The sequence below is a fragment of the Rhizoctonia solani genome, chromosome 3, assembly GCF_016906535.1.
Source record: "Rhizoctonia solani chromosome 3, complete sequence".
Taxonomy (NCBI): Eukaryota; Fungi; Basidiomycota; class Agaricomycetes; order Cantharellales; family Ceratobasidiaceae; genus Rhizoctonia; species Rhizoctonia solani.
Genome location: NC_057372.1, coordinates 1,853,669 through 1,869,167, shown reverse-complemented (window position 1 = coordinate 1,869,167; position 15,499 = coordinate 1,853,669). Strand labels below are relative to the sequence as shown.

At 49.3% G+C, this 15,499-nt stretch overlaps 5 protein-coding genes across 5 annotated transcripts; 3 read left to right on the top strand and 2 right to left on the bottom strand.

Moving 5' to 3' along the window:
• Positions 1 to 353: 353 nt before the first annotated feature.
• Positions 354 to 1,049, bottom strand: RhiXN_02997 (uncharacterized protein; the record flags this gene model as incomplete). Its single annotated transcript, XM_043322814.1, has 4 exons — positions 354 to 614; positions 673 to 802; positions 853 to 918; positions 976 to 1,049. 4 exons carry the CDS (start codon positions 1,047 to 1,049, stop codon positions 354 to 356), a joined length of 531 nt encoding a protein of 176 aa, XP_043178310.1.
• Positions 1,050 to 1,193: 144 nt separating this feature from the next.
• RhiXN_02996 (uncharacterized protein) lies at positions 1,194 to 2,921 on the top strand (the record flags this gene model as incomplete). Its single annotated transcript, XM_043322813.1, has 10 exons — positions 1,194 to 1,407; positions 1,453 to 1,503; positions 1,552 to 1,712; positions 1,770 to 1,814; positions 1,867 to 2,037; positions 2,099 to 2,176; positions 2,226 to 2,599; positions 2,651 to 2,738; positions 2,792 to 2,828; positions 2,884 to 2,921. 10 exons carry the CDS (start codon positions 1,194 to 1,196, stop codon positions 2,919 to 2,921), a joined length of 1,257 nt encoding a protein of 418 aa, XP_043178309.1.
• A 171-nt stretch (positions 2,922 to 3,092) lies between these two features.
• Positions 3,093 to 5,081, top strand: RhiXN_02995 (Reverse transcriptase from mobile element jockey protein; the record flags this gene model as incomplete). Its single annotated transcript, XM_043322812.1, has 5 exons — positions 3,093 to 3,147; positions 3,714 to 3,803; positions 3,853 to 4,279; positions 4,304 to 4,548; positions 4,603 to 5,081. 5 exons carry the CDS (start codon positions 3,093 to 3,095, stop codon positions 5,079 to 5,081), a joined length of 1,296 nt encoding a protein of 431 aa, XP_043178308.1.
• Positions 5,082 to 6,238: 1,157 nt separating this feature from the next.
• Positions 6,239 to 11,104, top strand: RhiXN_02994 (uncharacterized protein; the record flags this gene model as incomplete). The annotated part of the gene is made up of 8 exons (XM_043322811.1): positions 6,239 to 6,302; positions 6,370 to 6,881; positions 6,939 to 7,069; positions 7,175 to 7,271; positions 7,323 to 7,370; positions 7,419 to 8,784; positions 9,404 to 10,051; positions 10,107 to 11,104. The coding sequence occupies 8 exons, from the start codon at positions 6,239 to 6,241 to the stop codon at positions 11,102 to 11,104; spliced, it is 3,864 nt and encodes a 1,287-aa protein (XP_043178307.1).
• Positions 11,105 to 12,760: 1,656 nt separating this feature from the next.
• On the bottom strand, positions 12,761 to 15,148 carry RhiXN_02993 (F-box-like protein; the record flags this gene model as incomplete). The annotated part of the gene is made up of 5 exons (XM_043322810.1): positions 12,761 to 14,131; positions 14,187 to 14,332; positions 14,389 to 14,729; positions 14,797 to 15,026; positions 15,080 to 15,148. 5 exons carry the CDS (start codon positions 15,146 to 15,148, stop codon positions 12,761 to 12,763), a joined length of 2,157 nt encoding a protein of 718 aa, XP_043178306.1.
• Positions 15,149 to 15,499: the final 351 nt, after the last annotated feature.

Here is a 15,499-nt window from a genome sequence, read left to right as displayed (position 1 = left end):
CAGTACGTCATTCGCCTTGGTTGCGTGATATTACCACTTGGTGTAAAGTTACCTTCCAAATGTACCTCAGCAAAAAGACGGTTGCCAAGTGATTTCGTACCAATTTACACACCTCGGGGAATTTATGGTTCGCCCGGGTTGAAATCAAAACGGCGCCCAACTAAAGTCTCACGTCATAAAAAAATCAATTACTGCAACGAATCCAAACACTCTATGCTACAAATCAATGAGCGAAGATAACAAAAACATCGTTCGTGTCTGCCATAAACAACAACAAGTCCAACAAAGCAGAAAAGCGTGTGTGTAAAATACTCATGTCCACGCGCAGGCCAAGACTAGGAACCACGTAAGATCTAGAACACCAGAGCCAGCCCTGTAACGGCACCAATCAACGCACTGGCACCCGCCCATAATCGACCAGCGCTATTGAGTTGATTGCCAGTTCCCGAACCACCATACATGGACGTGTACTCGCCGTATGGAAGGATGGTTCCGGCGGGTGCCGAGAACGGAACAGTTGTAACGTCATAGGTGGGGGTGTAGGTATCTACAAACGTTTGGGTATTCCCACTGGCGTCCACTGTGGTATAAGTATAGATCGTTGGTTCGGGTGACTATGTAATTCCCAGTTAATATTAGCGTCGGAGGCTAAAATAAGAAAGATGCGCTTACAGCAAGTGTGGGTGCTGGCTGACCAACAACACGCGGAGTAGTGGTGGGTGCTACATTCTGAGTAGTTGGGGGCTGGGTAGCCACTGGGGTGGTGACTGTAGGAACTGCGGGGGCCGGTGCTACTGTGCTCCTATGCGTGTGTGAACATTTCGATTGCCACATTCGACCAAACGAACTTACACCACTATTGGTGTGGTACCTCCAACCAGGTCGGTAGAGATCGACACAATGACAGTATTTCCATTCCTGTACATAAAACCGGGACATCAGTACATGACCAGCCCAACATAATTCGATACGTACGGATCGGTTGATGTAATCTGACCTTGAGCAAACGCAAACAAGGCGGCGGCGGCAAAAAGTCGTAGAGAGAGCATTTGGGGCATCACAGTTTCGTAGGGTTTCAAGCTCAGTGTTTTATACAGATTGGGGTCCACTGCCCGCTTGGCCGAGCACAACTTCGAAAGATGGTTGCACGCTGCAAGGGTCGTGTTATCCACGTGACGTCCCATGGACCGTAAATGGGAAGCGAACCCTGGAATCATCGATTCATCCGAATGATATTTTGGCTCTGTCCCATCCAGCGCTCATCGCATTTTCCTCGACTCGCCAGCCCCTTTTCCGTCTCTGCTACTCTCCTAGTCAAGAAAAGAATGCCACCGAAAAAGGCTCCCGCACCTGAAAAAAAAGCTATCCTTGGCCGACCTGGAAACAATTTGAAGATTGGGATTGTCGGTCAGTAAATCTTCCATATATCATTCTATTATTAAACCTTTGCAGGTCTTCCTAATGTTGGAAAGTCCTCGTTCTTCAACGCACTGAGCAAGACCGGTAAATACCAATCCGTCCGATGAGAGACTTGTATACTGATTTGCATAGACCTTGGAAAGGCGGCCAACTTCCCATACGCCACTATCAACCCCGAAGAAGCTCGTATCCCTGTCCCAGATGCGCGCTTCATCTGGCTCTGCGAACTGTACAAACCAGCTTCGCAAGTCCCAGCATTCTTGACCTGTATCGATATCGCCGGTCTCACTGCTGTGAGTTCTAAACCAAAACCCTAGCTCCCCAATCTATTCCACTAATTTGACTCGCAGGGCGCATCGACCGGTGCTGGTCTCGGGAATGCTTTCTTGTCTCACGTACGAGCGGTAGATGGTATCTTCCAGGTTGTTCGTGCTTTCGATGACGCAGAGGTTACCCATGTCGAGGGTGATGTCGATCCTATTCGCGATATGGAATCATCTCGACCGAGTTGCGGTTGAAGACATTGAATGGGTTGAGAAGCATCTCGATGGTCTCAAGAAGACCGGGCGAGGTCTCAGCAATACAAGTCTAGCAGACAAGGCAAAGAAGGAAGAAATTGTATGTCTCAAAACTTGCTACCTACTTCTGGGATCTAGGTGCTTACTGTATGCGGGTCTAGGCTACGGTCGAGAAAATTCACAAAATCCTGACTGAAGATAACAAAGATGTGCGAAAAGGCGACTGGACGAACAAGGAGGTCAGTTTTATTCTGATCACGCATTTATAACACAGTAACACTACCCAAGATCGAAATCGTCAACTCGCTCACACTTCTCACCGCCAAACCCATCACCTACCTCGTGAATCTCTCCGAAAAAGATTACATCCGCAAGAAGAACAAGTGGTTGCCCAAGATCAAAGCGTGGATCGACGAGAACAACCCAGGTGACCCACTCATTCCGTTCTCTGTTGCTTTGGAGGAGCGGTTGGCTCCGTTGAGCGATGAGGAAAAGAAGGAGGAGGAGAAGGCTGCGGGTGCAACGAGCGCATTGGGCAAGATTACCCAGGCAGGGTATTCGAGTTTGGATTTGATTCGGTACTTTACGTGTGGGCCCGATGAGGTTCGCGCGTGGACGATTAGGAAGGGAACCAAGGCGCCTCAGGCGGCCGGTGTTATCCAGTGAGTGCTCGTGTTAGGATCCAGTGGAACGACAAAGCTTATGCCTCGCAGCTCCGACTTTGAGAACAAGTTTGTGTGTGGTGAAATCATGACATATGACGATTTGAAGGAGTACGGGAGTGAATCAGCTGTCAAGGCGGTATGTCAAGAATTGGTTTTATCAGATTGCATTATGCTAAATATCGAGCACAGGCTGGAAAATTGCGGCAGCAAGGAAAACCATACGAAAGTAAGCGCGATCTTCCTAAGATAATCACCTTTTTATTGACAACCATGATTAATAGTGATCGATGGTGACATTGCTTACTGGAAGGCTGGTTAAATTTTGTACTAGAGTTGGCAGTATTATACCTACTACGCAATTTATCGCAGTGAATCTTGAATGCCACATGAAATCGGAGATTTAGTTGAGGGACTAAATGATAGTATCATGCCACGGCGCAACGGCGGGTCTTGTTTGGTCACTCTTTCACGGGACCTGGATCAAACCACCATGTCATCTTCACGCGAGTCAGCTAGAGTAGCAAATGCCCAACAAACGCTGGACAGTAAGTTATACCTTCGTGTGTAAGAACGACACCGAATCCTTGGGCAGCACTATATGATATTTCTCAACTGTTGAATACCGGACTGGATCGCGAGACTCTGCGACATGCGTGTCCATGATTGAGAACGGAGTCAATCCGGAGCTCTGGCGGTATGTGATATTTTTACCTCGTTATCTTTTTAATATCCTGAACTTACAGTCATCCATGTAGACTGTGATAAAGGAGCTTAGGAGGGAAGCGGTTGGGTTAGGGGCGAGGTCTCCAACGGAGCGATAGACACTATATTATCTTTTCTATATGGACTACGCGAATGCCTAAAGTTCTATCAAGCTATCCTTCTGTCGATTGTTTAGAACTAGGCATTGTGTCATGATTCGAAGAGATCTGAGGGCTTAGATTTACAATGCTACCATGTGTCCGTAATTATTATCTGTGATGCCTTTATTTAAATTATACTGCTTCCTGTCGCGTATCGCGGGGAGTTTAGAAAGTTTGTGTTATTTCTATTCCTTCATTGTTCGTGTGATAGTCTACTTCAGTGTATCACATATAAATTCGTTACTTAGCCTATGCTTCGGTCGCTGTGGATGATGTGTGGGTTCTGTACGCGGTACAAGAGGGGGAGCCCGTGGCCGCCCGCAGGCAGCCTAGGGATAGTGGGTGGGTGCTGAAAAACGCGAGGACAGTCTGAGTCCTCACGCTCAGCACATCATTCCGAGATCGCGGTATTGAATGGTGTCTGGCCGACTCACGTGTCTACATGCTCGCTCAACCTACCCGGATCCCCCATCGAGCACGCCGCGTCATTCTCACACCCAGACACTGAGTTTATCACCCCATATCTCGTCCACCCCGCTGTACCCAATAACCCATGGCCGGACCAACTCGTCGTAGACGGTAAGTCCCCCGGCAACTCCAAAAAAGCTGCAGCCAAGATTATCAAAAACAAAATCGAAATAGCCGAAGCCAACGCCGACGGAAACTCCATCCACAGCTACTCTGACGCCCATGCCGGCACCCTGCATAGCATCCCTAAAGTCGGCCTAGGCTATACCGTCAAATATGGGAGAAAAACTCTAGCAAACGGATCGACCAGCATTGGACCAAGAGCCAATATATACGACGCAGAAATGTTAGGCATCGCCCTCTGACTCAGCAAATCCGACCAGATCGCCGAACAAGTTCAGGCTAGTCGCATACACCTATACTGCGACAAACAGGCTGCTGTTCGATCCATCATCCACTCACATAGACACCCCGCCCAATACGCTTCCCGAATATTCCACCGCCACGCCCACACCTTCTTATCGGGCCACCCCAACCGCCAAATACTTGTCAAATGGCTACCGGGACACTCGAACATTCAAGGAAACGAGCAAGCGGATGAAGCTGCGAAAGGGAGTGAGCTCCTACTAACCACACCACTATTCAACAGGACGACCACTTGATCAAGAGCGAACGCTAGCAAACGAGCATCGAGGTCGTGGAAGAAGATCTGGGACGAACACACCGCGTCACGTCCGGACTCATCCGCATACATCCCCAGAGCCCCGTCGTTTAAACTCCACCCGATCTTCAATAACACGACACTGTCCCGCAACGTACAATGCCGGCTAGTCCAATTCCTCACCGGGCACGGCCTCTACGGAGAATATAGGGGTCGCTTCCGCCCACACCTCAATTCTCAATGCTCATGCGACGAAACAGAACAAACGCCCAGACATTCGCTCCTCTTCTGCCCAGACACCGCAGAATTTAGACACATACTCACAAGTGCATCGCCCAACCGCACAGGGAAAGAGCTGTTCGGAACACTGCCGGGACTGGAGGCAGTAGCTGATTTCATATCTAAATCGGGAATTAGAAAGCTTGGAGACCCGCCGGCTACCGCTCAGAATATGCAGGACCTTACGTCCACTTCCATACGTCCTTAAGACCGCTCCATAATCCCTTGCGACCGCCACACTCCAGTCCTTACGACCTCCCGTCCCACGCCCTTAGGGCCCCTGTACTGGGTCTACATCCCCCCCCGTGCTTACTACCTCGCTTGTCGTTCTCTCGGTTTCTTTTCCTTTCTTCTCTTTCCTTCTTAGCGTAGTTTGCCTCGGTTTGTGAGCGGTTAGTTCTGTTCGCGTGTGGCTCTTTAAATATGAATCAAGGGGGGGGGGAGCCGACTCACGTGACCGCGACCTCCGCTCTCGGTCAAATATCGCATGTGATGCCTCAGCGCGCTTCGGCTCACCTGTCACTGATATAGCGCATAAACAACTTGCGGATCCTGTAAACCTTTTTGAGTGAAATTATTATAGTTAAATTATGTAGATTATCTTAAAAAGGTGGCAGTAATGAATTATGTACGCCTCAAGGAGCAGTATACAGGCTCAGTCTGGTACACTTTTTGGCATAGCTCACCTACCCTTTTTACGCTTCGTAGATCAGATTTTACCACTACTTTACTAAATAATGAATGACGAAAACTTGCATACATTGTCCTTGGTTGATGTCTAACACTTTGGAATCTAATAGTACTTGCTATTTCGACTCGTTCGCACGTTATATTGAGGCATTCTGAGACAATTTACTTAGGTTACAAGTTGAATACCCCCCTGCTACGTGTTGAATTCTGACCGCACATTCGGGTGAATTTTGCTGGCATATTAATACCAATCGATGCGCAAAGATCACCGGACTCCAAATATATAGTTTACGCACAAGCAAGCTGAGAAGCAACAGAGTTGTTGCAAAACACTAGGTACGGAATCCACACACCAACCCAAAGCGTGCACCTGTGTGGATCCAAAATCACAAGCACTACCAAAACTTGAGTTTTTGGCAAGTTCAACGTATCGTTTGGTTCGTGTTGACTGCAGAATACTATTGGTACACATGTTTTGTAAATACATGCAGAAATAATAGAGATACGGCCCATATATAATTTTGACTCCAAAATTTCTTGCTTGATCAAAAACTAAGCGCGGTTTGCAAACTATTTTGCAAACCACAATAGTACAGCGTGTTGAGCGCTGGGGCCTTGATTTCTGAATATATCAAGGCGGTTCAAATCGTGATTCCCTACCTTATCTCCGCGACGATGCCTCTTCGGCAAAGATTGAAAAATGCTAGAAACACCTTCCGGAACTTATTCTCGGATGAAAGTAAATCAAAGCCTTTCTTTTCCCATTGATATTGTTATAGATATTTAATTGATAAATCATAATTAAGATGTCACAGGAACTCCTTCTGTTACTCACAGCACACACTCTGATACGAACACTCTTTCGGCAGAGTCTGACCTAGCTCTTGTCGATGGTAACCAACAGCCGGGCCCATCTCAACCTAGAAACACCTCTGATATCCATGGCTGGCAAAATTCTTCCCAGGTATTTGATGTTGCCCAACAGCATAATCCAGACACAATAGGATCAATTTCTGGCGCTCCTACCACAAGTTCTCAAATGAGAACTACCGTCGAGATAACGCCATATTTAGCTGCGCCCAAGGCACAAGCTATTGAATGTACGGATCCGGGCACCTCACCTACCACAATCGACGACGATAAATCAATCATTCACGTAGAAATTCCTACGTCGGCGGCTCCTGCGACTTTCAATACAGTGAGAACTAAGCGGAAAGGTGTGAAAGAATTTGCAAGGCTGCTGAGACCAGCGACGGAGGTGTTTGGACCGATCAAACAAATAGTTGATACGTTTGTAGAATACGTTGACATATACGAGGTAAGCATTCTCTTTTTCTCAAATTGACCCTCTCTCGCTTATTGGCATCTATCACAGATGGCCGAGGCGAGCCAAACAGAATACGATGAACTTCAGATGCGGTTGGAGAAATTACTCGAAGATCTTCAAAGATATTTCGGCGAGGGTTCCTCGATTATTATGACATCCAGTATGGACAACTTGTGCAAGTAGGTCCTCATCCGCAACAGTTGATGTTTGGTAATACATAGAAGCCTTTTGCTTCCAATAGGTCGATAAATGAAGAGCTGGATTATATAAAAAAACAAACGGAGTCGAAATTCGGGCAAGCGGTATCTTGAGGCAAAGAATGAGGTGGATACGATTTTAGCTTGCTATCGGCGGATGGAGAGGCACTTGCACCGGCTGACGGTAAGTAGTGATGGTTGGTGCAAAAAGAAATAATTGCCAAATCCCTACAAGTTAAACGCAAATCTATCAATGTGGAAGATGGCAGAAGATCAAATGACTGTGAGTATACTTGAGGTGAAGGGATTGTGTCTGATACACAGTGTCTAGGGGACTCGTTTCGATCGAATGTCCTCTGCCATTGACCGGCTCTCGCCTTCGCTCTCGGCCAGGTACAAATCAGCTGAAGGGGCAGACCTCAAACGTAGAGAATGCACTCCTGGAACTCGGATCAAGGTGCTTGCCGAAGTGCTCAACTGGACTCGAGGTGATGGGAGAGGTGTGTACTGGCTGAATGGCATGGCTGGTACCGGCAAAACCACGATCGCATATAGCCTCTGCCTCGAGCTGGACTCCTCCCATAGACTAGCAGCAAGCTTCTTCTGCTCTCGTACACTACCCGAGTGCAGAGATGTGAACCTCATTGTCTCAACAATTGCCTATCAACTTGCTCGGTTCTCTCGCCCGTTCCACTCCGTCTTATCGACTGCACTGAGAAAGGATCCGGACTTGCACAGGACTCTACCACATCTTCAGTTTGAGGAGTTGATCATTAAGCCTCTTAAAGAAGCTGAGAGTGCGCTACCTGAAGGGTTGGTCGTCGTGCTGGATGCCCTGGATGAATGCGACAACCAACAAAGCACTGGATGTATGCTGGATGTACTACTCAGCAAGGCAGCGGGCCTACCGATCAAGTTCGTTGTACTAAGCCGGCCAGAACCGAAGATCCGTGACCAAATGACTCATGAACGGATAAAGTTACGGCTAGTACTGCATGAAATCAATAAGGACGAAGTGCAGACGGATATAGAGACGTACCTACGGACAGAGCTAATTCGGATGAAGCCGTCAGAGGCTCATATTGCGTCGTTGGTTAAAAAGGCGGGAGCGCTATTTATATACGCGGCAACGGCGGTACCGTACATTGGATACGACAACTTCCAGAGCGATCCTGATGGTCGGCTGCGCACGATTTTGAGTGCATCACGATATGAAGATGATGGAGAGCATAGAGAGATCGATCAGCTATACACCACCATACTCGAAGCTGCACTCGGCGATCAACACCTTCGTAAGATCGAACGGGACAGTATCCGCCAGGTTTTACACACTGTGATATGTGTACGCGAGCCTCTCACGGTTTCTGGTTTATGCGAGCTCTTGCAAATGGCTAGCGTCGATCGGGTACGAGCAGCGCTTCGGCCGCTGTGGTCGGTGGTCCACGTGGTAGGCTCGGACGAGCTGGTGACTACGCTGCATGTATCGTTTCCTGACTTTATGTTTAACCTGACGCGGTCCAAAGCATACCACTGCGACTTTACTACACATCATCAAATACTTAGCGAGAAGTGCTTGGAACTTATCAAGAGGACACACCCGCAGTTCAACATCTGTGGACTAGAGTCTTCATACCTAGCAGACGATGATGTGCCGAACATTGAAGAGCGGGTGGCGGCGGCAATCCCGTTGGACCTGCGTATGCGTGCGAGTACTGGATGAAGCATATGGAGATGGGAGACTGTGGAGCAGATATGAGGGAGCAACTCCAGGGCTTCTTAGCGTTGAGACTGCTGCTGTGGATGGAGGTACTAAACTTGAGGAAATTAATGAGGGTGGGGGTGGATGGTATGAGAACGGTGGTCGAGTTGTGCAATGTAAGGAAGACTTGTTGATACGGCATGATACGGATTCTGATATGGACAGAGAAGCTTTTAGGGAATGAAGATATAGTGGAACTAGCGGAAGATGGACAACGATTTGTAGAAACGTTCAGCTCAAATAGCGTCTCACAAAGCACACCGCATATATACGTGTCTATGCTGGCGTTCTGGCCACGATTGAGTCCGATTGGCAAGCACTATGCTCGGTATATAGAAGGGCCGGTAGAAGCAGAAGGCCCAGCCCTTGGTCAACGACAGTTCGCACACCTTGCTAGATGGTCGCACACGAGGCCTATCTCCCAGATAACTATGTCTCCCGACGGATCGTACCTTGCAGTTGGATTTGATATATATAATGAGGGCTGGTGCTGGACTCAAGTAATGGAAGAGTTGCCTTGGGACCTCTCCAACATCCTGAAGGTTATATACGATCAGTCGGATTTTCGGCTGATGGGACCCGAGTTCTCGCCGCATTTTTTATTGAGCACAGTGGTGTCGAAGTTGTGGGGTGGGGAACGGATAGCGGAGCCATAGTACTTGGGCCACTCTATGTTAAAAGCGAAATCACATTTACCAATCCGCTTTGGTTCTCTGTCGACCTTATGCGAGTTATGATGGTATTGAATGATGGACATATATGGGTGTTCAATACCGAAACTGGAGGTCTGTTGCTTCGTTTCCACCCTCAAGGCGAGCTTGGTACTCCGAAACTTTCACCGAGCGGTGGCCTACTTGCAGCTGTGGTATCTGACTTGGTGAAGGTGTGGGACACTCAGAACGGGGATGTGGTCCATTGTTTGGCTCCACTGGATACCACTAGCTCAACAGACCTGCTTTTATTTTCCCCTGATGATTCTCGCGTAATCGGTGCTAGTAGTGTTACGAATAGTGTATGTGCTTGGGATACGCAAACTGGAAATACGGTGCTCGCTACGCTCCAGGGAAATCCCGGGGCGATCTGGTTGATCGAGTGCTCGCCCAATGGAAGGCATATTGCCATCGCAGACTATGGGCATGCAATATATGTATGGGACTCGGAAACTGGCGAGCTGGTGCGGGCCTCTCGAAGGACACACATCCTTTGTTACTTCGTTGGCGTTCTCACCTGATAGTAGTCGTCTTTTCTCTGGATGCCAAGGCAGGCTTATGTGTGTATGGGATGTCCAATTTCATACTCCAAGGGCTGGTGCATGCGACGCGCTATCCGAGCACATGACATCGGTGAAACTCTCATCCAATGGCGCGCAATTCGTGTCTGGCTCTGTAGACGGGACACTATGCATTTGGAACACCTATACTGGAGATATGGAGGCGGGACCCATCAAGGTTCATACGGGACGAATTTTGGCGGTTGACTTCCTGGATAATCGCATTGTATCGGGGAGCAGTGGAGGGAGAATGTGTGTGTGGGATATTGTGAGAAGGGAGATAGTGCTGGGTCCAATCAACATATACTTTGACAAGCCAATTCAAACGGTCCAGTACTCAGTTGATGGCAATCTCATCCTTACCGAAGGATTCCAAGGAGAAATCGACACCTGGGAGGCTCACTCTGGCTCGCATGTGCTTACTCTAGTATCGAGTTCTAGTTTTCATAGGCGTTCGCGAAGTCCCCGATTCTCTCCTGATTGTACTTGTGTAATAATCGACCTGGATGGCCACTTGGAAGTAAAGGACGCGACTAATGCCCAAACACTGCTTACAATTGCATCTCTCAGTCATAACTATCCGCCACAGTGCGCGGTTGCGTATTCGCCTAATGGCGCCTTCATCGCCGCACGTGTGGGCGGAGAGGATGACCTAATCACTATGATATTGATCTTCGACGCACACACCGGCGCAACAGCTCAATCGCTCTTTCTTCATAGGCCCTGTGGTGTAATCCGCTCCATAAGTTTCTCTCCGGATAGCACCCGCCTTTTATCTAGCTCCGGTGAAGAAATATTGATATGGGATACTCGGACAGGAGAAATAGTGGTCGAAATACCTCACGGTCATAATCATTGGATTGATTCGGCCGATTACTCGCCAGATGGCATTCATGTCTTGTCACATTCTCCCGACGATATGAGTATACATGTACATGATGCTCGAAGTGCGGAAGAAAGGGTGCGCCAAAGTCTAGCTGTTTGCTGAGGTTCGTATTGATATTGTTGGCCTAATATTTGTAGGCCATGTCAGGTTCTATGTGTGAATTCTGTGATTGGACGCTCAATGAAGGTGGATGGGTGGTGGATGATGAGTCGAGGCTGCTCGTATGGGTGCCAGCAGACCTCCGAAGGGCTGTAATGCGGCCGAGAACCGAGGTTATTATGTCGCCTTATGGATATGTTCGGCTGAAGTTTGATAGGACTCAGATGGGAGATGCATGGGCGAGTTGTTATACGTCCGAATCACGTTAGTAAAAACATATGTACCCCATGATAATCACCCTTACGCAACGCATATATGCTATTGATACTTTGGTCTCTTTATCGACTCGTCAATGCTCCGCTCCAAAATTACCAAGAAATTTGAAATATCCTTCATTTAATTAGCACGTCAAGGCTAATTATCCATCTTGGTTCCAATGACCTTCACCTTCTTGACCGTTCATAAATATATGTGACATTGATTGGCCATGGTCGCGTACATGCGCTAAATATCCCACACAAGGGGACAGAGCCAGGTGGGCCCAAATGTATAGAAAGTTGGCATCAAGTCCAGATTTCGCCAACCGTCCGCGGAAACACAAAATCTGTAGATAGCCGGTACACACGGATGAGCCAGCCGTGCAGGCTCGTGGAAATACATAGCGATGGGATTTTGCTGACACTCCGTCTTACGCTCCGGTGCTCTGTCAGTCGTGAGATCGCGCAAGATATGTTCTGTCGCCAGGTACCAGTTTAGTCTGGGCAATCCAGCGCACACATGCACCGGATGAGGGGTCTGGGGCACCCATACGCGAGCCAGCACTCGCGGGCGGGTGGGCCATCCCTAGCGACAGCTGTATAAAGGTCGGCACAGGAAATAATATACCATAGAATGACGAATCGAGACTTACAACACGTACCAATGCATGTTCACATATGCGTGGACTCAGGGATGGTGGGTGGGACATAAAACAAGAAAGAGCGCGTTGGTAGACCGAACGCACGATGTGGATGTGATCGGCAACGACCAACATCCAATGATTGCCACTGCGTGGAGCCACAGATTTTGATGGTATGAAAACGATCGGAAAACGACTCGCGCACGTGGCCGCGCACTCGACCATCGCATCCTTCGCGCAAGACTTGGCTCGTAGGTCTCCGCAGGCTCCGATCCACAGCCTCTTCATTATCGCCACTGATACAACAAGGTTCTGAGCGTTAGTGTATCTGTTAAAATTTTCTCACCCAGTACGATGCTGCCAGCTGAAAACAACGATCTCAGCGCAACTTAAGCTTAGTATGAATCATGCTAAAAAGATATGAACACCCGGGCAAACTTAAAAGACACATTGAGATTCTTTCAACTTGAAGGTCCACCCTTATTTTCATTAGGTTAAAATCACAGGCTGGTACCACTATCGAGCCCAACCGATCTGGGCACGATTTGTAAGAAAGAACATGAAAGAATTTTATTGACTGATTGCTTTTTTGTACAGATGTTCATAACTATATATCAAAACATAAGCTGAGAGAGAGCAGAGGACGAACAAAATTAGATGCATGAACAAGATTCCAACCTTGACCCAAACCTAACCCAGTGACCTATATCTAGAACTGACCCAAAAGAAACCGATCATATATCACCGAACACAGGGGGTATTTATCCTTGGTATGCAAAAGACACAGCACCGTACAATCCATCTTCTCGTCCGAGCATTCCCGTTCCGTAAAGCACCTCCATCTTGCGCGCGTGCCAACCCACACCGCTGCTCACGTTTCCGTTTGCCATTGCTAGTCTTTCGACCTCGGCGCGCAGCGGATGGCTCTCGGGCAAATCTCGTTGCAAGACCGCACCGTGGTTCTCGGGGGAAGCAACCCATCCGGCACTCGAGTCAACATAGAACCCGCGTCCGCCCTTGCTCCGCACGATACGCCAGGCGCCCGCCCCAGCGCCCAACCCGTTCAGAGTGGCGATCGAGAGTTCGATTACCCGGAGTCGGGTGGGGATCTCCGTGGCGGTAGCAGGTGATGAGCCGGGTAAGCCGGTGATCCGGAACGGAGGGGTGCATAGTGGCCGGATAATGTGCTTATGCAAGGCGAGCGAGACCTTCCCGCCACGTGCGATCTCGGGGGAAGTGCCGATCAGAGTGAGAATTTCTGTATCAGGTGCCTTGTTCAAGATGAACCACGCAATGTCCTCGAGTGGCAGTGCGGGAATGTGAGAAAGGCCAAGGGAGCGAAGGGCAGGTTGTGAAGCAAGACGTTCGAGATGTGCACGTGTCAGGGGAGCGCTAGAGAAGTCGAGATATTGGAGGGATCCAGAAACAAAGCATGGAGCTTCGGTGATCAAAGTAGTGAGTTCGGATTCGCTTAGCGGAGATGGGAGGGTAGCGTCGCCGTACAAACACAATTCTGTGAGATCGCGAGTCGAGCGCCCATAGCATAGTAGGTCAACAAGTGATTGGCCAGTCAAACGGGAGCATCGGCCCAAGTTAAGCGAGACCAACTTGACACTCGGACTCTCGGCGAGGGCATCCAATAGTTCGGGTCCACAACGTGTACCAGACAAGTCAAGGTGAGTCAGGTGCGGGCAAGCGAGGACAAATGGCGTCAGGATCGTTGGTGGAACAGAGGTTACACCACGCATGCCTAGGCGCTGCAAGCCGTAGAGCGCGGCCACCGGCGTTTCATCATCTTCATCACGTGCGCCATGTCGGCCGACACGTCCGCGAGCGTCCTCTTCGTTGGGGCTAGTTCCGTCCTCTTTCAAAAGGTTGTGGGAGACAAAATCCGCGAGAGCCCGGACGAACACGGCACTGACGCAACCGCAGAGGTCAAGTGCCTGCAAGGGCCGGCAATCCGCCCTGCGTTCTGAGTCGTCATCAACGTCATTGATGAAAGCCGGGAGCATGCGGCCCCGAGTGCGCGCTGCCAGTCGTCGACCACGTAAGAGGAGTTCCGTCAAAACACCAAGAGTGAGGGCTCCATCCATGTACTCAGTCGCGCCGAACGTGATGAGATTCGGCATTTCCTAAAAAGCATCATCAGAACAAAAATAGAAACAAGATCCAATTAATGAAGCTTACCTTTAAGAGGGTTTCTAATCGATCGCCGGTGACGAACCGGCTGTTGACACCTTCACCAACAGATCGACGCATGCCAATAGTCCTAAAATGACTGAAGTCGAGGTGCTGGATGAACCTCCCTGGCCTCGGGTCATCTGGCGTAGGTACTAGAGCACACGTGCATAAGTCAAGAGAAAAGGGCATGTCAAACTGACACACGTACCATATGCGCCTGCCGCGCTTTCGGCTAGATCGTGCACGGTTTTGAGAATGCGCCACCGCCCTGGACTTTTTGCCCGGAGCCGACCTGGACTGGGCTCACGGGAAGCCGGCGGCGACAGGAGTTCAACCGGGATTCCGGAGTCCAGTACAAAATCCGCATCTTGTTGCTCCATCACTCCGAGCTTAGCCATGATCGACTCGTGGATCTGAATGGCGCAAGCCCCCCCAACTTTGGCAGCGGCCTCAGCGGCCTGTTTAACAGTACGAGTCACGAGTTCATTGTCTTGAGAATTGTCGTTTTCGGCGTCTCCACCTCCGACTTCCTCCAATACTCCGAGCCAGCTACGAGGAAGGCGAATCTACACAAGTGTGGCGGCAGAAAAATCCACCAAGTGAGCACAGGACGTACACTAATAACAAGACTGGACCTACCTCAATGCGCCTCCAGAGATATGGCTTGGCCGCCTCACGCCATGACTTGTTCACCAAAGAGAGGCTCGCGAGTGTGCGACGCGCAATAGGTTCACTCCAGTAAGCTGCCGGATATGCCGATGGGAGAGCGACCGGAGAGTTTGGATCTTCCTTTTGGATAAGGGGATCAAGGGAGGAATAGGCAGGTGGCAATGAGAGCTCAAAAATCTAGAAATTTCGATCAATAATAAGCGTAACGCTATTCAGGAGACGGTGCTCACAATAGCACAGACGCTCTCGTAGAGCTCTGCTGGGTACGACTTTGGGAAGTATCCTACGCTAGTCTGCATTCAAGTAGTAGAGGATTGTAAGGGGTAAAAAGTTTGCTGGGGGAGAACGAGTTGTCGTGAAATGGAGCAGCTGACCACTCAATTTATGCAAAGCCTGTCCATGGTGCGGGGAACTCAGGGTCCGAGTCTCAAATGCAATATTTACCTGTGTTGTCCCTTACGTGATTGCTGACAGCTGACCTCGACCCCACCGTGCGTTCTCTGAATTCGTTGCCCCTTGGCGATGCCGACCTTACGCAGATACCTTCTATAACCTTCTGAGCATCACTCTATTACCCCACGTTATGCTATTCTAGGACGGCGCTTGACGAACGCTTATCCTGGCCATTGAATTTTCAAACATGGGCGGGA